Below are 19,071 nucleotides of genomic sequence, written 5' to 3'. Positions count from 1 at the left end.
GCTCCCTGCCCTGCCTATTGCCGCTTGACTATCACAATGTATACAAATAGGTGCCAAAGGTTTGAGCCAAAATGAAATATCTTCCAAAAAATTTCGGAGCCATTCAGCTTCTTCACCGGCCTTATCTAAAGCTATGAATTCAGATTCCATTGTAGAACGGGCGATGCATGTTTGTTTGGATGATTTTCAAGACACTGCTCCACCCCCAATTGTGAAAACATATCCACTTGTGGATTTAACTTCAGATGATCCAGTGATCCAATTTGCATCACTATATCCCTCGATCACTGAGGGATATTTGTTATAATGTAAAGCGTAATTTTGGGTATGTTTGAGATACCCCAAAACTCGTTTCATTGCCATCCAATGTATGTGATTGGGATTACTTGTAAACCGACTCAGTTTACTAATAGCACATGCTATATCTGGTCGCGTACAATTCATAATATCCATCAAACTTCCCAATACTCTTGCATAGTCCAGTTGTGAGTCACTTTCACCTTCATTCTTTTGAAGTGCATAACTCACGTCAATTGGAGTCTTGGCAATTTTGAAATCCAAATACTTGAACTTGTCAAGTACCTTTTCAATGTAGTGAGACTGTGATAATGCTAGACCTTGTGGAGTCTTGTGAATTCTGATTCCTAAGATCACATCAGCAACTCCTAAGTATTTCATATCAAATTTGCTAGCCAACATGTGCTTAGTAGCAATTATATCTGCCATATTTTTGCTCATTATCAACATGTCATCAACATATAAACAAACAATGACTTCATGACCTGGAGTGTTGTTAATGTAAATACATTTGTCGCACTCGTTAATTTTAAACCCACTTGCCAACAGTGTTTGGTCAAATTTGGCATGCCATTGTTTGGGTGCTTGTTTAAGTCCATAAAGCGACTTAATAAGTTTGCACACTTTCTTTTCTTTGCCAGGAACCACAAAACCCTCATGTTGTTCCATGTAAATCTCTTCCTCTAATTCTCCATTTAAGAAAGCTATTTTAACATCCATTTGATGGATTTCAAGACCATACACGGCCGCTAGTGCCACTAATACCCTAATAGATGTTATTCTCGTTACTGGCGAGTAAGTGTCAAAGTAATCAAGGCCTTCCTTTTGCCTATAACCTTTGACAACAAGTCTTGCCTTATATTTGTCAATAGTGCCATCAGCTTTCACTTTCCGTTTAAAGATCCATTTCGAACCTAAAGGCTTATTTCCCGGAGGAAGATCTACCAATTCCCATGTATGGTTATCCAAAATTGATTGAATCTCACTATTGACTGCCTCTTTCCAAAACGCTGAATCAGAAGATGACATAGTTGCTTTAAAGGTTTGAGGATCATTTTCAAGCAAGAATGTCACAAAATTTGGTCCAAAGGAAGTAGATATTCTTTGACGTTTGCTATGCCTTGGATCTTCTATACTTGGAGTATTTTCCTTTGGTTCTTCCCGAGATCGTTTAGATCTTTCACTTAACGACTCAAATTCAGTTTTATACGGATAGATGCTTTCAAAGAATTCAGCATTATCGGATTCCATTACCGTATTAACGTGAATTTCGGTATTATCGGATTTATGAACCAAAAACCGACATGCTTTATTGTTTGTAGCATATCCAATGAAAATACAATCAACGGTTTTTGGTCCGATTTTAACCCTTTTAGGTAAAGGAACTTGTACCTTTGCTAGACACCCCCACACTTTGAAATATTTCAAGTTGGGTTTTCTTCCTTTCCATTTTTCATATGGAATAGATTACGTTTTGCTGTGGGGTACTCTTTTGAGTATTCGGTTAGCTGTAAGGATAGCTTCGCCCCACAAACTCTGCGGTAATCCGGAATTTATTAATAAAGAATTCATCATTTTCTTTAATGTCCGATTTTTCCTTTCCGCAATTTCATTGGATTGAGGTGTGTAAGGTGCAGTAGTTTGATGGATAATTCCATATTCCGAATATATTTCTGCAAACGAAAATTCATATTCTCCACCCCTATCACTTCTAATCATTTTGATCTTTTTATTCAATTGATTCTCTATTTCATTCTTGTATTGCTTAAATGCTTCAATTGCTTCATCCTTACTATTAAGCAAATAAACATAACAATATCGAGTGCAATCGTCAATAAAAGTAACAAAATACTTTTTCCTACCTTTAGATGGTGTCGACTTCATATCACAAATATCAGTATGAATTAAGTCTAAAGGATTTGAACTCCTTTCAATAGACTTATAAGGATGTTTTACAAACTTAGACTCAACACATATTTGACATTTTGATTTATTACACTCGAATTTAGGCAATACTTCTAAATTAATTAACTTCCGCAAGGTTTTGTAATTGACATGTCCTAAATGAATATGCCATAAATCATTTGACTCCAATAAATAAAAAGAAGCTGAAATTTTATTCATACTGTCAACAACCATTACATTTAGTTTGAAGAGGCCCTCTGTGAGGTAGCCCTTTCCAACATACATTTCATTCTTGCTTACAACAACTTTATCAGAAACAAATACACATTTGAATCCATTCTTAACAAGCAAAGAAGTAGAAACTAAATTCTTCCTAATAGTAGGAACATGAAGAACGTTGTTGAGCGTTAACACCTTGCCAGAAGTCATCTTCAGAAATATCTTCACATAACCTTCAATATTGGCTGTTATAGTATTTTTCATGGAAAGCTCTTCTTTGGGACCAGTAGTAGAGTAAGTCGCAAATGCTTCCTTGACAGCACAAACATGTCGAGTGGCTCCAGAATCAATCCATCACTCCTTCGGATTTCCAACTAGGTTGCATTCCGAAAGCATTGCACACAGATCATCAATGTCATCATTCTTCTCTACTATGTTGGCCTATCCCTTCTTCTTATACTTTTTCGGGGGACGACAATCAGGGGCTTTGTGACCGGTTTTTCCACAATTATAGCAGATGCCCTTGAATTTCTTTTTGTTCTGCTCCTTAGTCTGTCCAGAAGACCTCTTTCTCTTCTTACTTTTTGGAGCAGTCTCCTCAACGATATTAGCTTACATGATCGTTGAATTTCCACGAGACTTCTTTTCGGCTGTTTTGTTGTCTTCCTCAATCTTGAGACGAATCACAAGATCTTCCAACTTCATTTCTTTGCGCTTGTGCTTAAGATAGTTCTTGAAATCTCTCCACGAAGGAGGCAATTTTTCAATCATTGCAGCCACTTGAAATGCTTCATTCACGACCATACCTTCAGCAATAAGGTCATGAAAAATAAGTTGAAGCTCCTGAACTTGGATTCCAACAGTTTTGATGTCTATCATTTTATAGTCTAGAAACTTGGCAACCACGAACTTATTCAAGCATGCATCTTCAGTCTTGTACTTCTTCTCAAGTGCGTCCCATAATTCTTTCGAAGTATTTATTGTACTGTACACATTGTACAAGTCATCCTCTAAAGCGCTTAAGATATAGCCTTTGCAAAGAAAATCTGTCTGCTTCCACGCCTCAACAATCATGAATTTTTCGTTGTCTGGCATGTCTGCAGCAAGCACTGGAGGTTCTTCACTAGTGAATTTCTGCATACCAAGTATTGTAAGCCAGAAGAACACCCTTTGCTGCCATCATTTGAAGTTGGCTCCGGAAAATTTCCCCGGTTTCTCTGCCGGTGGAACAACAGTCCGGCTTGACGAGGCTATCGTCGTTGCCGCAACAGTCGCAGAAGAATTTCCGTTATCAATTGCCATTTCTCACTGTAAACAACAGAAGAGTTCAATTAATGGCAAAACCAGAACAGTAAACAATACTGTTATTAACAACAACCAGTATGTATAATAAATAAAATCGAAGTTTTTATATACTATTTCACAGAAAACGATGAAGTTTTTATGTTCTTCAAATCGTTTTCTGAATTTCAATACTCTGATGAAGTTTTTATATCTTCAAATCAGAATAGTAAATTTCAGAAGGAGTAGAAAACACACAGGTTTTAATCTCCACAAATAAAATATATTATATAATAGAGTAATTTTCTTAAGATTGTTATAAATCTGTATTGTTGTAATAAACAATTAAACCATTATACTTTCTGAAATATATAAACAAAACAGAAAGTTAGTAATACTTGTTTAACGAAATAAATTCTGAAAAAATTATATAGGAATAAATCGAGCCCACTGAATACACAGTGTGTCCTTAAGAAAATTATTCCCCTCAAGTACCCGAGGTGATGGAATATATCCTCCTAGGATAGAACGATTTAACTCACCGGAGTGCTGGTACCAAAAACGCCGGTGAACAGCAAGCCACTTGAAGGTTGTAAAACACACTGGAATTTTTGTGCAGAAGAAGAAGAAGAAGATCAAAAAATTTCGTAAGGAAAGATTCTGGGATTCAAAGTATATTTATAGAGTTGTTGGCATTGTTTCTGAAAAGGTTTGCAACCTTTCAGAAACAGCCATGGCTGTTGGAACAGGTTGTTTGAAATATTGTGGGAAAACGGATTTAAAATAATCTAGGAAAGAAAACGGCCCTGACAGGACCGGGTCGCGGGTTATTCCGGATTGAATTTTTCGTCAATTATTTAATTAATTAATTAAATAATTGAAAGGAATTTTGTCCAAAAAAATTAATCAATCAATCGTTGACCAAAGACGAAGCTGAAGCGCCGAGGTCGAGCGACGATGACAGCGCAAGGCTTGCTTTCTTCTTTAACTCTTTAAGAGCTAGAAGAAGAGCAATTATATATATACCCATCAAAAGCCTTTTCTTTCTCCAATATGGAACAATGTCCCTTTGTCAAGGAGAGAAACTCAAATATTTCATTTTCCCTCCGTTTCTCATACACCCTCTTTAAACTACACAAGCTTAAAATCCCAACAAGTTTAATGCAACCCACTCTCCAACTGCTCCATATTTTGATATAGCTATATGGCATGCACACATGTTCCTTTCATCAATATTAACCATTATAGTACACTTTCTTGAAGTCCAAATGGAGGACTTCCATTTTCTGTTTAGAAACGTGCTACAGATTCTCTCTTATATTCATTTTCTTGAGACGCAAACAATTCGAGTCCGTCTTTTCAGATATTTTTCTCAATTTCTCTCCCGTCAATTCTTACTACATCTAATTCATCACACGTTAGACTTAGACATTTCTTTTACTCTGCTGTAACTCTCTCTCTCTCTCTCTCAAGTCTGCTCACTATAACAGTAAGCAGAATAACAACCATTTGATCGATTGCTCTTACTCTTATCATTCTTTTGCTGCCACAGAAAAGAGAGAGCACTTCCCAAACCAAGGATAAGTATCAAAGATAAGATGCACAAGCAAGTTGGTTTGTCATCCCTCTAGTTAACAGCAAGAATCTTTCCCTTGAATGGGAAATGTTAATATGCCTCTAAGATGAAAAGAGTAAAACAAACCATGAAACTTTTGCTATTGATCTTACAATTGCTGAAAGTGGAAATAGAGCTTGTACCTAATTCCCTTTGAACTACTATATCCAAAATTGCCGCCCTCCATTACTCTACAGAACCAGCATAGCTCACAGACGAACATGCTAGCATGAGGCCCTGAGCCAAAAGATGAAGACGGATGGTTAGACTTGTACTGCCTTCCCAGTCCGATCCTCCTGCATCTATATATAAATACTAGTTTATCAAGAAAAGTACTACGAATTGTTGATTAATCCTGATTGATGGCTTAGAACCAATAGTTCATTGTTTCTCTCTTGATGTTATAAATATTGTTGTAGAGAAGTAGAACGTCTTGCCCAATTTCAATTTCCTCTTTTCGTTGGCGTGCTATACATTTTTATTCCATACGTAAATTTCCAGAGACTTGACACTCTGGATCAAAAAAATTGGGTTGCAAGAAAAATCCACCCTACCTCAGCTTCACCCTTCTATATTCATGTACAATTGGGGCAGGCAGGCTTAAATATTACATGGCTGGACATTTACTCACAAAACTAATCTATGCCTTCTGCTGAATTATGGATTATATGCCTGTAACTATATGTATAAATAAAAGGAAGAGGAAAGTGCAGTGCCCTTCTTTTGCCATGGCAGCTTGTCTTGCTGGGGCACATAGCCAGATCCGTCGTTCCAGGGCCAAGCATCCGAGCTTTCATGACCAGATAATTCTCATCATTGCTGTGTTTAGCATGGTTATCTCAGCGAATGTCGACTGTACATGGAAGGCCTACTAGCTGGCAGTGAAAATCCTGTGTCATGATTTTCTGAAATTTTCAAGTGTCTTCTGCAAAAACTTTTAATACGAAGTCCTGAAAACGTTTCGAGTACTGCTTGGGATCAACTGCAGAGATTGAAGTTGGATCATATTGGAATGCTTTATATGCATGTTCCAGCTTCTTGCTTATGTCATAATTTTGTAGTATGTCAATTATACCAAAGAATAGGATGACATCATAATACTGCCCTGTGGGTTCTCCCACTAGCTGTGCCTCGAAATCGCTTCTTCTCATTGTTAATTCAGCCTTTGCTGGCATGTTGATGCCCAATCTAATGGAAGCCCACCTGCCAACACTCAAGGGAGAAAAAGAAGACTGCCTAGTCAAAATCCAGTTCAAGTTAAATAAAATAGCAAAAGCACAAAAAATTGGCAAGTAAATCCCAAATGATATTCTCATAAATGTGAATTACCCCGAAGGATCAAAAAGAAGATCCATGTCAGCCCTGGAAAGTCGAGGAGTTGATCCATCACCACCCTGGTCTACATTAGCTGAAAGACGAGAAGAAATGAAAATCCTCTCCTTCATCAAGTATTCTGAGAACGAATGACTAAGGAAAGACATACATACCAGTAGGAGTCCGAACTCCAGAACTACGCGTCTCAGTTGTGACTGGTTCACCAGAACCTGAAACTTCTCGAAAGTGAACTCCAACCAAAAGACTGTAGTCCATGATTCTCTCCTGTTCAAGGAAATCACAGTCGCGGTCCACTTGCCTGTGCAACATAAAGTTCAGCCCACATTGTGAAAGGAGCAAAACTGAAGGTAAAATTAAGAATGTCATTTGACCCTGGCTTAGGCTGCAAAGGCTACATGTATACAGCTACGGATATTGATACAAAGATACAATCCTTGTACTTGTGCAGCTAATTAGAAATTATGCTGCACTATGCTGAGCTTTTTAATTTTGGAATATCAAGCATAAAGTTCTAATGATTCTTCTTTTAACAAGTTTTAAAAGCCACATTTTCAGGCTTTCTTTTTAAGGTCCTTTTTTCTTTTTACTAAATCTAATTTAGACCTTCTATTTTATCCTCTTTTAAAACTTTTAGTGCTAGAAAATGCTTTAGTGTTGTCAAACCAAAGGGATTAGGTACTTTGTTAATTCCAAGGCACATTTTGTGTAATACTAATATTTTCAACAAACAAGCACTTGAGAAAACCATGCAGCTACAGTTGTTAGGCCTCTCTTGCGTAAAAGCCGCCTATTTATTGAAACAGCCAAATCAGACATAAAACAGAAAAAGCATCTACTAATGGCGTAGGTCTTTTTGTTTTCTCAGCTTATCTCCTTTTTACTGGCAAGAATTATGGCATGTTCTGTCACCATTGTAGCAAAACCATGTTTTTCTTCATTTGTATAGCTATAACGTTGAAAAGGATTTCTTTTTTTCAAATAAGAGAAAGAGAAAAAAGAAGTCACCTGCAGAACTCTTGGAACCAAACTTTCTGCAGCCTGAATATAAAATTGAGATCCAGGTCCTTGAGGGTAGTAGTGGACTCAATTTGAGATTCAGGTTTCTCAGTGACGCGGCCATGGGAAGAACCTTTCAAGTCAAAACGTCTGTGAATGGCATACTCAGTACAGAACAAGTTCCCCATAATGACAAAGCGAACCTGCTCAACAGTTGTTATTAAGGACAAACTCGATGAAACAAAAGCATGAACTTGTCAAATACTATATTGAAAATCATTGTTATACTTGTTTCATATACCTTTTTCTGAGCAGGTCCATTCAACTTCACACAATGAAGGCCAAAAAATTTAGTAACTAGAGTGTTCTCAAATGCTCGGACATGATTGTAATAAGCTGGAAGCATTCCTAGAAGAACCTGAAGTTGTGTGAATAAAGCCCCATTAAATTGTATAAATGTTCAAGTAAACTGAGAAAATTTGTGATATGATTATCCATGATGTTTCACAAAGGTGTTTTGACTAGATTGATTACTTGGAAGACATCAGATATCCCTGGTGTTAGACTTTAATTTTCATAACAGCTATATTTAGAAAATTCACAAAGATACTGAAAAGAAATTTGATGACTAAGATCTAGGCATCAGTGGAGAGGCATATCAAAATGACACTGAGCAAGTAATTTATATTTTGTCTGGAGAGAAGAACGGTGTTTTTTCTTTTGTTACGAACTTAAATCAAAACTATTTGAAATATCAAGAACTTATTAAAAAAAGTATGCATCAAAAACTTAGTTTCATATTTTTATCAAATCTATACAACTATTCAGAAAAAAACTGACGGAGAAAAAGATTCAGACTGCAAAAAAATTCACTTTAAGAATCGACAAGCAGAAATTTAACTCACCTTTACTTCTGACTTCTTTAAGGTCTTTATCATGTACTTGTCATCATTGGTCAAGTAAAAAAAGCTTCCACTTTTTCCCGGGGATGAGAGCTCCCGAAGTGCATCATTTCCGCATAGAGATATCATGTAATCAGCTGGATCCACCTTAAACAGTTTCCTTAGGGTCCTGAAAACATTTATCTCAACTGATGTTATAATGCTGAAAGATTCTCAGTGATATTCTGTTCTATGAAACATCAGTGAAGTTAATTTGATAAAGGAGTGTGAGTTTTGATGTCTCAATTAAGGTTCATATGCAATGCATGGAACTGCAATATTTGTACTATGCACCTACAACAACAGATTTAGATGGAAGCGGTATTCAAACTTCGCTTCAGTTATGTATTTTTCGTTAACATACATGTAGAGGGGGAAATCAACATAGTCTGTTATTTCAGAATGTAGCTTATCAAGTCAACCTGAAAACTAACGGGCAGTAATCCTTCCATTTGAAGTCAGACGACTGGTGTGGAGGAGTATGCTTAGATCCTTCTGGAGGGAACTTTGTCCAAATCTTTTCCTTGGTATCAAAAGCTGTAGCTCTAAGATCAAGTGATGTAGCTGGAGCAGGCCTTCCTACAGAATGTCTGAGATGGCACCATAAATCAGCTACAAGCATCAAGATATTGAAAAGGATATAAAGATCTAAAAGCACTGCCATGAAAAATGCAAGCTGTCCTTCTTAGATATTTAATATATATTTGTGCATCCAGTAAAGATAAGGTAAAGATCCCAAAACGGAATTCGTGTGTAATGTCCAATACCTTCGCTAGGACTTAACCTACTTGTGATCCCCATAAACGAAAAAGCCTGGGGGCTTCTAATACAGATTAAGTTCTTCTATTTCTACCTCCACTAGATTTGCAACTAAATACAGAAAGAGGGGGAAAAGTGTCTCCGCTTTCTTTGTGTCGAAAATATATCAATCATTCATTCACTATTGAGCTTCTTCTGCCAGAAAGCTAGCAGCATTTACTCAACTATTGACATGCAAAACATAGTAACAAGAGTAATTTCAAATGCCACTTGTCAATTATATTACCATGTTTAAAGGATTTGCTTGTATAGCAACATATTGAAAGAAAAGCTCTAGTGAGTTATGAAAGCTAAATTGGAGTCAATAGTTAGTGGCTAAATTTTGAAGTACCATTTTTGAAAGACGAAAGCCTTAAGTTTTTTTTTCACAACATTGATGTCTTTATTTAATGAAAAGTATATATACCAAATTTCTTTTCTTAAGGTCACTGAGGATTAAGGGCCTTCCTTATAGTACTACTCCATATATATGCTAACAAGAAAACGGTAAACTGAAGACAAGGTCAATGCAGAATTTTCCCCAATACAACGAAGATGGTACTAAAAACCACAAGAAAAAGACAAGAATAACAGTGGTTATCCAATTCAAACAAATACCTTATTCCCAGCTGCAAATTAAGCATAAGCTCATAGTTCTTATGCCCTTTGGATATTGTTTGTCCTGGCTTCTTGGTTGGTTGAATTTTGATGCAATGTGGTCGAAATCCTCTTGAACTGTCTAAATCATCAGCTGAAAAGCTTCTCAATCCTTCACTTGACTCTCTTTCTTGGCCTGAATACACATTATCATTATTCGAACTCGTATCAGCTTCTGACCCCCAACTGTAGCCATCGACAGAATTTCGCCTAGACTTTGCATCATTTGCTCTTGGAGTCTTTGCTATTGGCAACTTCTGCAGAAATTCCCCTTCACATGGCCAACTTACCATCTTTTGTGAAGGATAAACTGATATTCTTTCACCTGGACTAATCTGACATTCTAATAAATCAATTGAATAAACATCCTGAGGATCCCAATCGAAAGTACCTGTTCTTGAACTTGATGGATAATAAGTTCCACTTTGCTCTCTAGAATCGTTACTCCAAATACCAACATAAAAACTCCCATCTCCCCATCGATACGTGCCATTCCCTTTAGGAAATCCATCTTCCCAAGAACCATCATACCTATTCCCATTAGCCCAAATCATTGTACCATTCCCATTCATCTTCCCATTTCTCCATTGCCCAATATATTGATTCCCATTGTTCCATTGATACCTCCCTTGCCCATCTGGCTGCCCGCGGCGCCATTCTCCTTCATAGTGATCTCCATTCACATAATCCCTTGTCCCTTTACCATGTTTCATATTGATCACCCAACAACCTCTATATGTATCATTTGAGCAACCTGTATATGTTCCTTCACCATCCATATATCCATTCTTGAACTGGCCTTCATATGTAGCACCAGAAGGCCAACTGAATTTTCCTTTTCCCATTGTTTTTCCTTTAACCCAATCACCAACATACATACAACCATCTGACCATAAATATTTCCCATGTCCATTGGGGCAGTTATCACTCCATTGACCTGTATATATATCACCATTGTTCAAGATTTTCTCTGCATAATAAATCTCACCAGGGGTGTCAAGCTCATCATCAACATGTGCTACTGACATTGTTGCAAAGATTGTGTTTTTAGCTCTTTTCTTTGCAGCTGCTTGTGATTTCTTTACTGTGAACTCCCAGGCCTTCACAATGCCACTAAATTCTTTGCTCATCTCTCACCTATATTCCCTTTTCTTTTGTTTCCCTTCCTTTTCTCCCCTCCACAAAACCACCTTTTCTTTTTTAGCCCCTTCCTCCTCAACCTAAATCAATCTTCATTTGAATCACCAATATGAGCTTCACAATATCAACAATCATTTTGAAATATCCAAAATCAGACCAAAAATCCAATCTTTGATGCTATGTTGTGTTTTTGGTACATTTGCAGAAAAGGGTCTGGATTTTCTTTGGTTTCTAATATGGCAAATTGATAGGAAGCTGTTGGATTGAAAAGAAAATGAGTAGGTCTGCAAATTAACATGAAAAACAACAATATCGTTTTTTACTTTTTTGTTTTGTCTTTGTTTCTTAGATTGATTTGCTGAACTGGATTGTCTTTCTTCTTTTTTTTCAGCTTTTCAGGAATTTGGTGTAATGGAGTACTTTGAAACAGAAGCTGTTAGGTTGATGGAATAGCAAAAAGAGCAGAACAAATGAAGGAATGGTTTTTTATTTTGTTAGAGCTTTTTTCTTTTTTCTTTTTGTGTATTTAGATTTTAAAAAAACATTAATATCTCTCTTGTTCTTTTACTTTTTTTTTTTTTAATGTTCTTTATTTTTAATTTAATTTAATTTTATGTATTTTCTCATTGGATGTCAATTGTCAAGTTGTCAACTAAAGGTTGAACAGCAAGGTTGCACTTTGTCTCCGAGTTTGGCTCCTAAATCCACTAAAACACCTGACAAATGTAAGGATGAAAGACATGTTACGCATTATGTGTTGCCCAATTTATTGGTGTCTTAATTTGGTAGAATTCATAAATGATACTCCTAAGTCCTACCTACCTACTACTACTATTATTATTAATATCTTATCTTTTATTGAACTTAAATGTTATTTCTGGAGTTAAATAACCTCTTTACCATAATTTTGAAAGAGTATCGATTTATCGTATTGTGTAATTTCTATTTTTGAAACTAGTTTTTAACTTGCACCATATTTCTAGGTTCAAAATCAACTCAAGAATAATTCTGTAAATTTGAGTTGAAGTTTGCAACGACAGATATGAGTTTTGTTTGACCATGAACTTCTATTAGGGAAAAAAAATTATTTTGTGAAAATCATTATTTCATTTGAACTACACTTTTAAATCACTATTCCAATATATTTTTTTGATAACCGTAATTTTCGGCTTAACTTGCCAAAAAATTACTACCTATTATTTTTATCTTTGTTGGAATTTGAATATGAGACTCATGTTTTCAATCCACTTCATTAATTACTAGGCTATGCTTTTGGGTGCTAGTATTCCAATATTTTACTCAAGTTCATGTATTAAATTCAGAATTTGCAAATACTCATGACGACAAATAACAAATGACAAAGTAACCAATTGCAAGTATTTAAATACTGTAATATTTATGCACAAACGAGACTTATATTCTTTTTTCCTGGTGCATGTTGGATATGTTTAAAAATTGCCTACTTAGTGAGAAATATGTTTACAAAACTGGCTACTTTTAGGTGAAATATGGTAGTAATTCTTGTTGGAGTAGTTTGTACTAAATGACAGAAAGTCCTCCATATCGTGAAACTTAGGCTGCAGGTTACATGAAAATTGCAAGAAATTTCATTAATATGAAAAATCTAACACAACCTATATCAATTTATTTCTTAAGCATTAATATTATCTTTAAGAATGAAAAAAATATAGGATATTAACAAGAACTCTCTTCCTTTTTATTCTTCTACTACAAGTAAATAAAAAACTCGTACCGTCATACAGTAATCAGTATAATATACTAATGAACTAAAAATATTCTAGGCATTTGATGCATGATATATATGACTACTATGAGAAGTTTCTGATAAGTTTGCAAGGAGTAAATAAGAGTGAGTGGTGAAGCATTTTTGTCATTCCTTCCCCACGTTTTGCAGGGAATATAGTAGTATTTTCTATACTTTAAATAATACTTATACACAATTGGGGATAATATTGCTTCCTAGTGCATGTTAAATATGTTTAAAAATTGCCTACTTGAGAAAAATGGTACTTCTTATTGGAGTAGTTTCTACTAAACGATAAGATAATCCCACATTGGTTGAGTTAAGCTACACTACATATTGTGCTAATACTTTCTTAATTCTGGTTTATCCCCCCCCCCCCCCCCCCTCTCTCTCTCTCTCTCTTTCTCTTTAGTTTATCCTCTTCAAACTCCTTATTTCCCCCAAGAAACATATTAACCTTTATTTCAGGTATTTGTACATAAAACCTCTTATTAATTTGAAACTTAGGCTGCAAAATAGATGCTATCTGGTTAGATGATAATAGCAAGAAATTTCAGTAAGATTAAGGGTGTGTTTGGTACGAAGAAAAATATTTTTATGGAAAATGTTTTCATGAAAAATGAGTGGTTTTGTCACTTATTTTTCCTTGTTCGGTTGGTGAGTGAAAAGCATTTTCCGGAAAATATTTTCTAGTGTTTGGTTAGAGAAATACTCTTTTTTTGGTTGAAAAAGAAAGTATTCTTTCTAAAACATGAAAATAAAGTATTTATTTTATTGAAATAAAAGAAAATACTTTTTCTACATCATGAAAAGAAAATACTCATTTTGTTGAAATGAAAAAAAATACTCATTTGTTGAAATAAAAAAAAAAATCTATCTATAACATGAAAAGAAAGTACTATTAATAATATTTTTATTTAGGGTGATGTTGGGGTGGGTTGGTGGGAATGGGGAATAGTATGAGGAATGTTGAGAAGGAGTTTTGAAAAATATTTTCCCTAAAATGAGTTCATGAGAAAAATATTTTCCAAAATATTCAGGTCAACCAAACATGAGAAAATTGGAAAACATTTTTCGGAAATATTTTTCTTCATACCAAACACACTCTAAGAATCTAACACAACCTACATTAATTAATTACTTGAGTGTTGGTATTGGAAACAACACAGAGGTAGGGGTAAAGTCTGCGTACACACTATCTTTTTAGACCTCACGATGTGGGACAATAGTGAGTATATTGTTGGTGTTAGGAATGAAAACATAAAATTATACTAGTAGATAACAAGAAGTCTACTGTTTTTTTCTTTTTGTAATACAAGCAGGTGGATAGGATTCATGAACTTCCGTTTGGTTCACTAATTAATGTGTAAGGTGTTATCCGAAAACTCAAATAGAAAAAATAAACTCATAATATTAATATACTATAATGAAGTAAATAAGAGTGAGTGGGGAAGCAGTTCTGTCTTCCCTTCCCCGCGTTTTGCCGCGAATATAATACTAGTATTTTCTATACTTTATTTTGAGATAATATCTCCGACCCTAATCCCTATTACATTTAGAGATATATTTTAAATAAAGTTCTTCCTTTTGTCGGAAGAAATGCAGAGCAAAAGTAGTGCTCAATTGGAACCATTAACAATATAACAAAATTACACTATGGGATTTCGTCATTTCTAGACTCGATTGATTGAGAAATTATCATAATTGAGAGTTGAATTAATGCTTTTATCTTTTAGTGGTAATTTATTCTTTGATGACTAACCGTGAAAAGAGTTAGTTGACAGTTTAAATTTATGAGAAAATTAAAGAAATCTTTTAATTTATTTAAATATATTAGAAATGATTCATTATAGACGATCTCGAGTTACAAAAATAGGATGAACATATCGTGCGGCCCTTTATGAAATGAAGGACTATGTCAAGCTGAAAACAATAATCTTAACTCTAAGGGTCCGACACTTGTCCTTTCCAGGAGACAAGTCACTTATTAAGGATGTAATTGATGATTATGACTATTTACTTTACTCATCTACCCTTTTTCGAAAATTCTAGAAATTAGAGTAGACTCCCTTACAGTTTTCATTTGCTGTAAATGCCTTCTCCAACAGCTCATTAACAATAACATGAAATTGTTGATTGTAATTTGTATTATACAACTTGGCTTCAATACTAGTACTGGTAAACAAAGGTGATTTTCTCGTTTTAGCAGTAGACAGAAAGAAACAACATTTACTGTCTAGAAATGATATTGATATTGTCGTAGAAATTTCTTCTTAACAGGGAAATTGGAAGATCTCGGAAACAAAATTCGGTGTATAAGTTTTATAAAATTCAAAATTGAAAGTCTAACTATAGTTAGACTTGTTGGAATAAGCTCTTCAAGAAACTGACGTGGAGCTTATTTGATCAGTCAATGACAAACAACCACGATCAGAGAACAAATTTATTTACCCTCGAGAGTAAATGCTTAATGTTTTGTTTTCACGACTTTCAAACACAATGTCTAATGTCAGCAAGAAATGAGTTAAAATTCTTTTCTTCTTTTCTCTACGAGTATTTTGTATGGTGGAAATTATTTTCTATGGAAAACTTTTTTCATGGAAAATTTTCTTGATTTTTTTTCCTGGTATTTGATTGGTGTTTTTCATGAACTTTTGTTATATATTAATCTTATTAATAGCAAATTGGAGAGTACTATTTAAATAAAATTTTGAATACTAAAGATTATTAATAATTTATTAACCCTAAGGAAAATGAATCCCGTCCATATGTGCGAGAATTGATTTTCCTCACTTCGATGGAAAATATTCTTCCTCTGCTTCTTATTTATCTTCTTCTTCTTCTTCTTATTCTTATCCTCCCTACCTTTCTCAACCGAGAATCTAATAGAAATAACCTCTCTATCTTCGTTAGAAAGGGGTAAAGTTTGCGTACACACTATCCTCCCCATACCCCACATGTGTCAGTGTGACTATACAACCAAAAAAAAAAAAACTCAGTGCAATCCTCACAGTGAAGTCTGGGGAGAGTAATGTTTACGCAGACCTTAACCCTACCTTATGGAAAAAGAGAGCATGTTTCCGATAGACAACATGTAGGACTATACTGGATATATTCCATCGAAGTAGGATCTATCGGAAACAGTTTCTCTACCTTTATAGGGTAAGAGTAAGGTCTGCGTACGTTATCCTCCCCAGACCCCACTTATGGGATTACATTGGGTTTTTTGTTATTGTTGATGAAAATTATTTTCCTTGGACATTTTTCTCACTTCGATGAAAAAAAATAATAATTCTGGTAACAGAATATCAAAAAGTAATTTTCTCATGGCATCAACCACACCATCTTATATGGTTGTTCTAGAATTAACCATCTGATTTCCCATTTGGGCAGGAAAGCTACTTTGCCTAATCACATTAAAATCAACATGAGGACTGATAGTAACAACTAACATGTGATGAAGAGCAGTGGCCCAGCATTGTGAGCATGGATGAAAGGCAATAGGAATTTGGGAAAATGGCCATTAGCACTTTTGCTACAAGTATTCTACGTGTTGCTCAATTTTGTCGCAAAAGTGTGGCCCCTCCATTTATTGAGGATGTTTCTTTGTTGGGTGGATTTTCACGTGAGTCAGATACCAAGTTGTCTCTTAAGTTGGGTTTAGTTAAATAGAAAATTCGGAATTCTTTCAATTCGTTTAAGCTTCTGATTGCCAGCAGAATGAAAATGATTGTGATTTGCATGAATGAATTCTTCTGGGTATGCTCCTCTTCCCTTCTTTCCTGATATTGATGGCTAGAAAATAGTCTATCTGTTATAAATATATTATATTATGATTGTTCATTTAGTACTCCGTTGCAAATAAACTTCCTGAACAAGTTTAGCCATATGAGACTGCGCCGTAAATATATTTATCTATTTAGTACTCTATTGGAAATAAGTCTCCTGAAGAAGCTTATCCTTTCGATACTCCGTTATGGATATAGAAGATTATCTATATCTCACACAACAGCTTAGAGTAGCAGCTTGCACAACAGCTTCCTTTCTTCTATAAATAGAGTAAAACTCAGTTCATTATGTACAGAAGTTTGAAGTTTGAATAATATATCAGTTTCTCTCTATACTTGTCTTTACTTTACTGTCTTTATTTTATAACACGTTATCAGCACGAGACTCTGCCATCTCGAAAAAATACTTTGAAAATATCAGAGGTACGAATTTTCTTTTTTTAAATAATGTCAAATCTTTCTAAACTTGAGTTTGTAGCCCTGGATATATCGGGCAAAGCTACATGTCTTGGGTGCTTGATGCCGAAATTCATCTTGATGCGATGGGTCTGGCAGACACCATCAAAGATAAAAATCAGGCATCAAACCAAGACCGTGCCAAAGCAATGATATTCATACGCCATCACCTTGATGAGGGCCTGAAAATGGAATATCTTACTGTTAAAGATCCAGTCATACTGTGGAATAATTTGAAAGATAAATATGACCACCTGAAGATGATCGTTCTTCCACAAATACGTTATGATTGGACTCATCTAAGGCTACAAGATTTTAAATCTATCAGTGAGTATAATTCTGTTATAGAATTATTTCCTAATTGAAACTATGTGGTGACAATATTACTGATCATGATATGTTGGAGAAAACTTTCACCACTTTTCATGCCTCGAATATGCTCCTGCAGCAGCAATATCGAGAGATGGGATTCAAAAAGTATTCTGAACTAATCTCACATCTTTTTGTAGCCGAGCAACATAATGAGCTATTAATAAAAAACCATGAAAGTCGACCTACTGGTTCTTGTCCATTCCCTGAAGTGAATGAGACGAACCTCCACCAAGCTAAGCGTGGAAGAGGACGTGGCCCTAGTCGTGGTCATGGCCTTGGTCGGGGAGGAAACTCTAATCGTGGTAATAACAAAGCACCAAAGAACCCTCCTCACCATCAGCAGTGGAAAAGGAAGGAACAAAAGTATGAAGCGGTGCAAGCAGCAAAGCCAAAAAATGCATGATATAGATGTGGAGGAAAAGGGCACTAGTCACGTACATGTCGTACGCCAAAACACCTGGTTGAGCTGTATCAAACCTCCCTGAAGAAGACAGAAAAAATGCTGAAGCAAATTTTATTTTTGAAGATAATTTAGACTTCATGCATTTGGATGTAGTTGATTATTTTGCACTTCCAGAAGGAGAAACAAGTCATGTGATCGGTAGTGAATCTGTAGAAAAGAAAATATTTTAATTTTTGTTGTTTGTAGTAGATAGTATGGTTATGTAATTGTTGTACATAAATAAAAGTTATGCTTTGAAAATGATATTTACTATTATATTAATTTTATTTATGTCATTTTGAAGAATATGGATAATTCTCAAATTATGTTTGGATCAAAGACCAATCATGAAGATATTTGTGTAATTGATAGTGGAACAACTCATGCCATATTCATAGGTCAGAAATACTTTTCTTATTTGCATAAGGAAAAAGCAAATGTTTCTATAATTTCTGGTAATATAAGTTTGATTGAAGGCTCCGGAAGAGCTACTGTATTTCTGTCTAAGGGAACAAAACTTATTATCGACAATGCATTGTTCTCCTCCAAGTCCCGAAGAAACTTGTTGAGTTTTATAGATATCCGCCGAAATGGATATTATGTTGAGACAATAGATGAAATGAACGTGGAATATCTTTGTATTACAAAGAATATTTCTGGCCAGAAATACATTGTAGAAAAGTTACCAACTTTATCTTCTAGTTTATTCTATTCAAAGATTAGTACAGTTGAAGCACACTCTATCGTAAACTAGAAGTTTACTGATTCAAATACTTTTGTGCTTTGGCATGGCCGTTTGGGCCATCCTGGATCAATAATGATGAGACGAATTACTGAAAATTCGAGTGGGCATCTATTAAAGAACCTTAAGATTCTTACAAATGATGAATTTTATTGGCTTGTTATCAAGGCAAAATGATCACTAGACCATCACCAATGGAGGTTGGAATTGAGTCCCCTGCCTTTTTAGAACGTATACATGGGGATATATGTGGACCTATTCACCCACCAAGTGGGCTGTTTAGATATTTTATGGTCCTAATAGATGCATCTTCAAGATGGTC

At 35.1% G+C, this 19,071-nt stretch overlaps 1 protein-coding gene across 2 annotated transcripts; it reads right to left on the bottom strand.

The window, feature by feature from the left end:
• Nucleotides 1-5,750: 5,750 nt before the first annotated feature.
• On the bottom strand, nucleotides 5,751-11,801 carry LOC104114669 (phosphatidylinositol 4-phosphate 5-kinase 6-like). Of its 2 annotated transcripts, XM_009625176.4 has the most exons (9): nucleotides 10,006-11,801; nucleotides 9,012-9,179; nucleotides 8,554-8,719; nucleotides 7,950-8,066; nucleotides 7,658-7,851; nucleotides 6,805-6,950; nucleotides 6,647-6,725; nucleotides 6,393-6,520; nucleotides 5,751-6,299 (listed from the first exon to the last, which is right to left on the bottom strand). In XM_009625176.4, exons 1-9 carry the CDS (start codon nucleotides 11,172-11,174, stop codon nucleotides 6,232-6,234), a joined length of 2,235 nt encoding a protein of 744 aa, XP_009623471.1. In that variant the 5' UTR covers nucleotides 11,175-11,801; the 3' UTR covers nucleotides 5,751-6,231. The 2 variants fall into 2 exon arrangements, with proteins under 2 accessions (XP_009623471.1, XP_009623462.1); XM_009625167.4 differs by having other exon boundaries at nucleotides 5,751-6,520; nucleotides 10,006-11,800.
• Nucleotides 11,802-19,071: the final 7,270 nt, after the last annotated feature.

This window comes from Nicotiana tomentosiformis, chromosome 1 (assembly GCF_000390325.3).
Source record: "Nicotiana tomentosiformis chromosome 1, ASM39032v3, whole genome shotgun sequence".
NCBI classification, from domain to species: Eukaryota; Viridiplantae; Streptophyta; class Magnoliopsida; order Solanales; family Solanaceae; genus Nicotiana; species Nicotiana tomentosiformis.
Note: the sequence above shows the minus strand (reverse complement) of the source record. Positions and strands in the feature narration are given on the sequence as shown.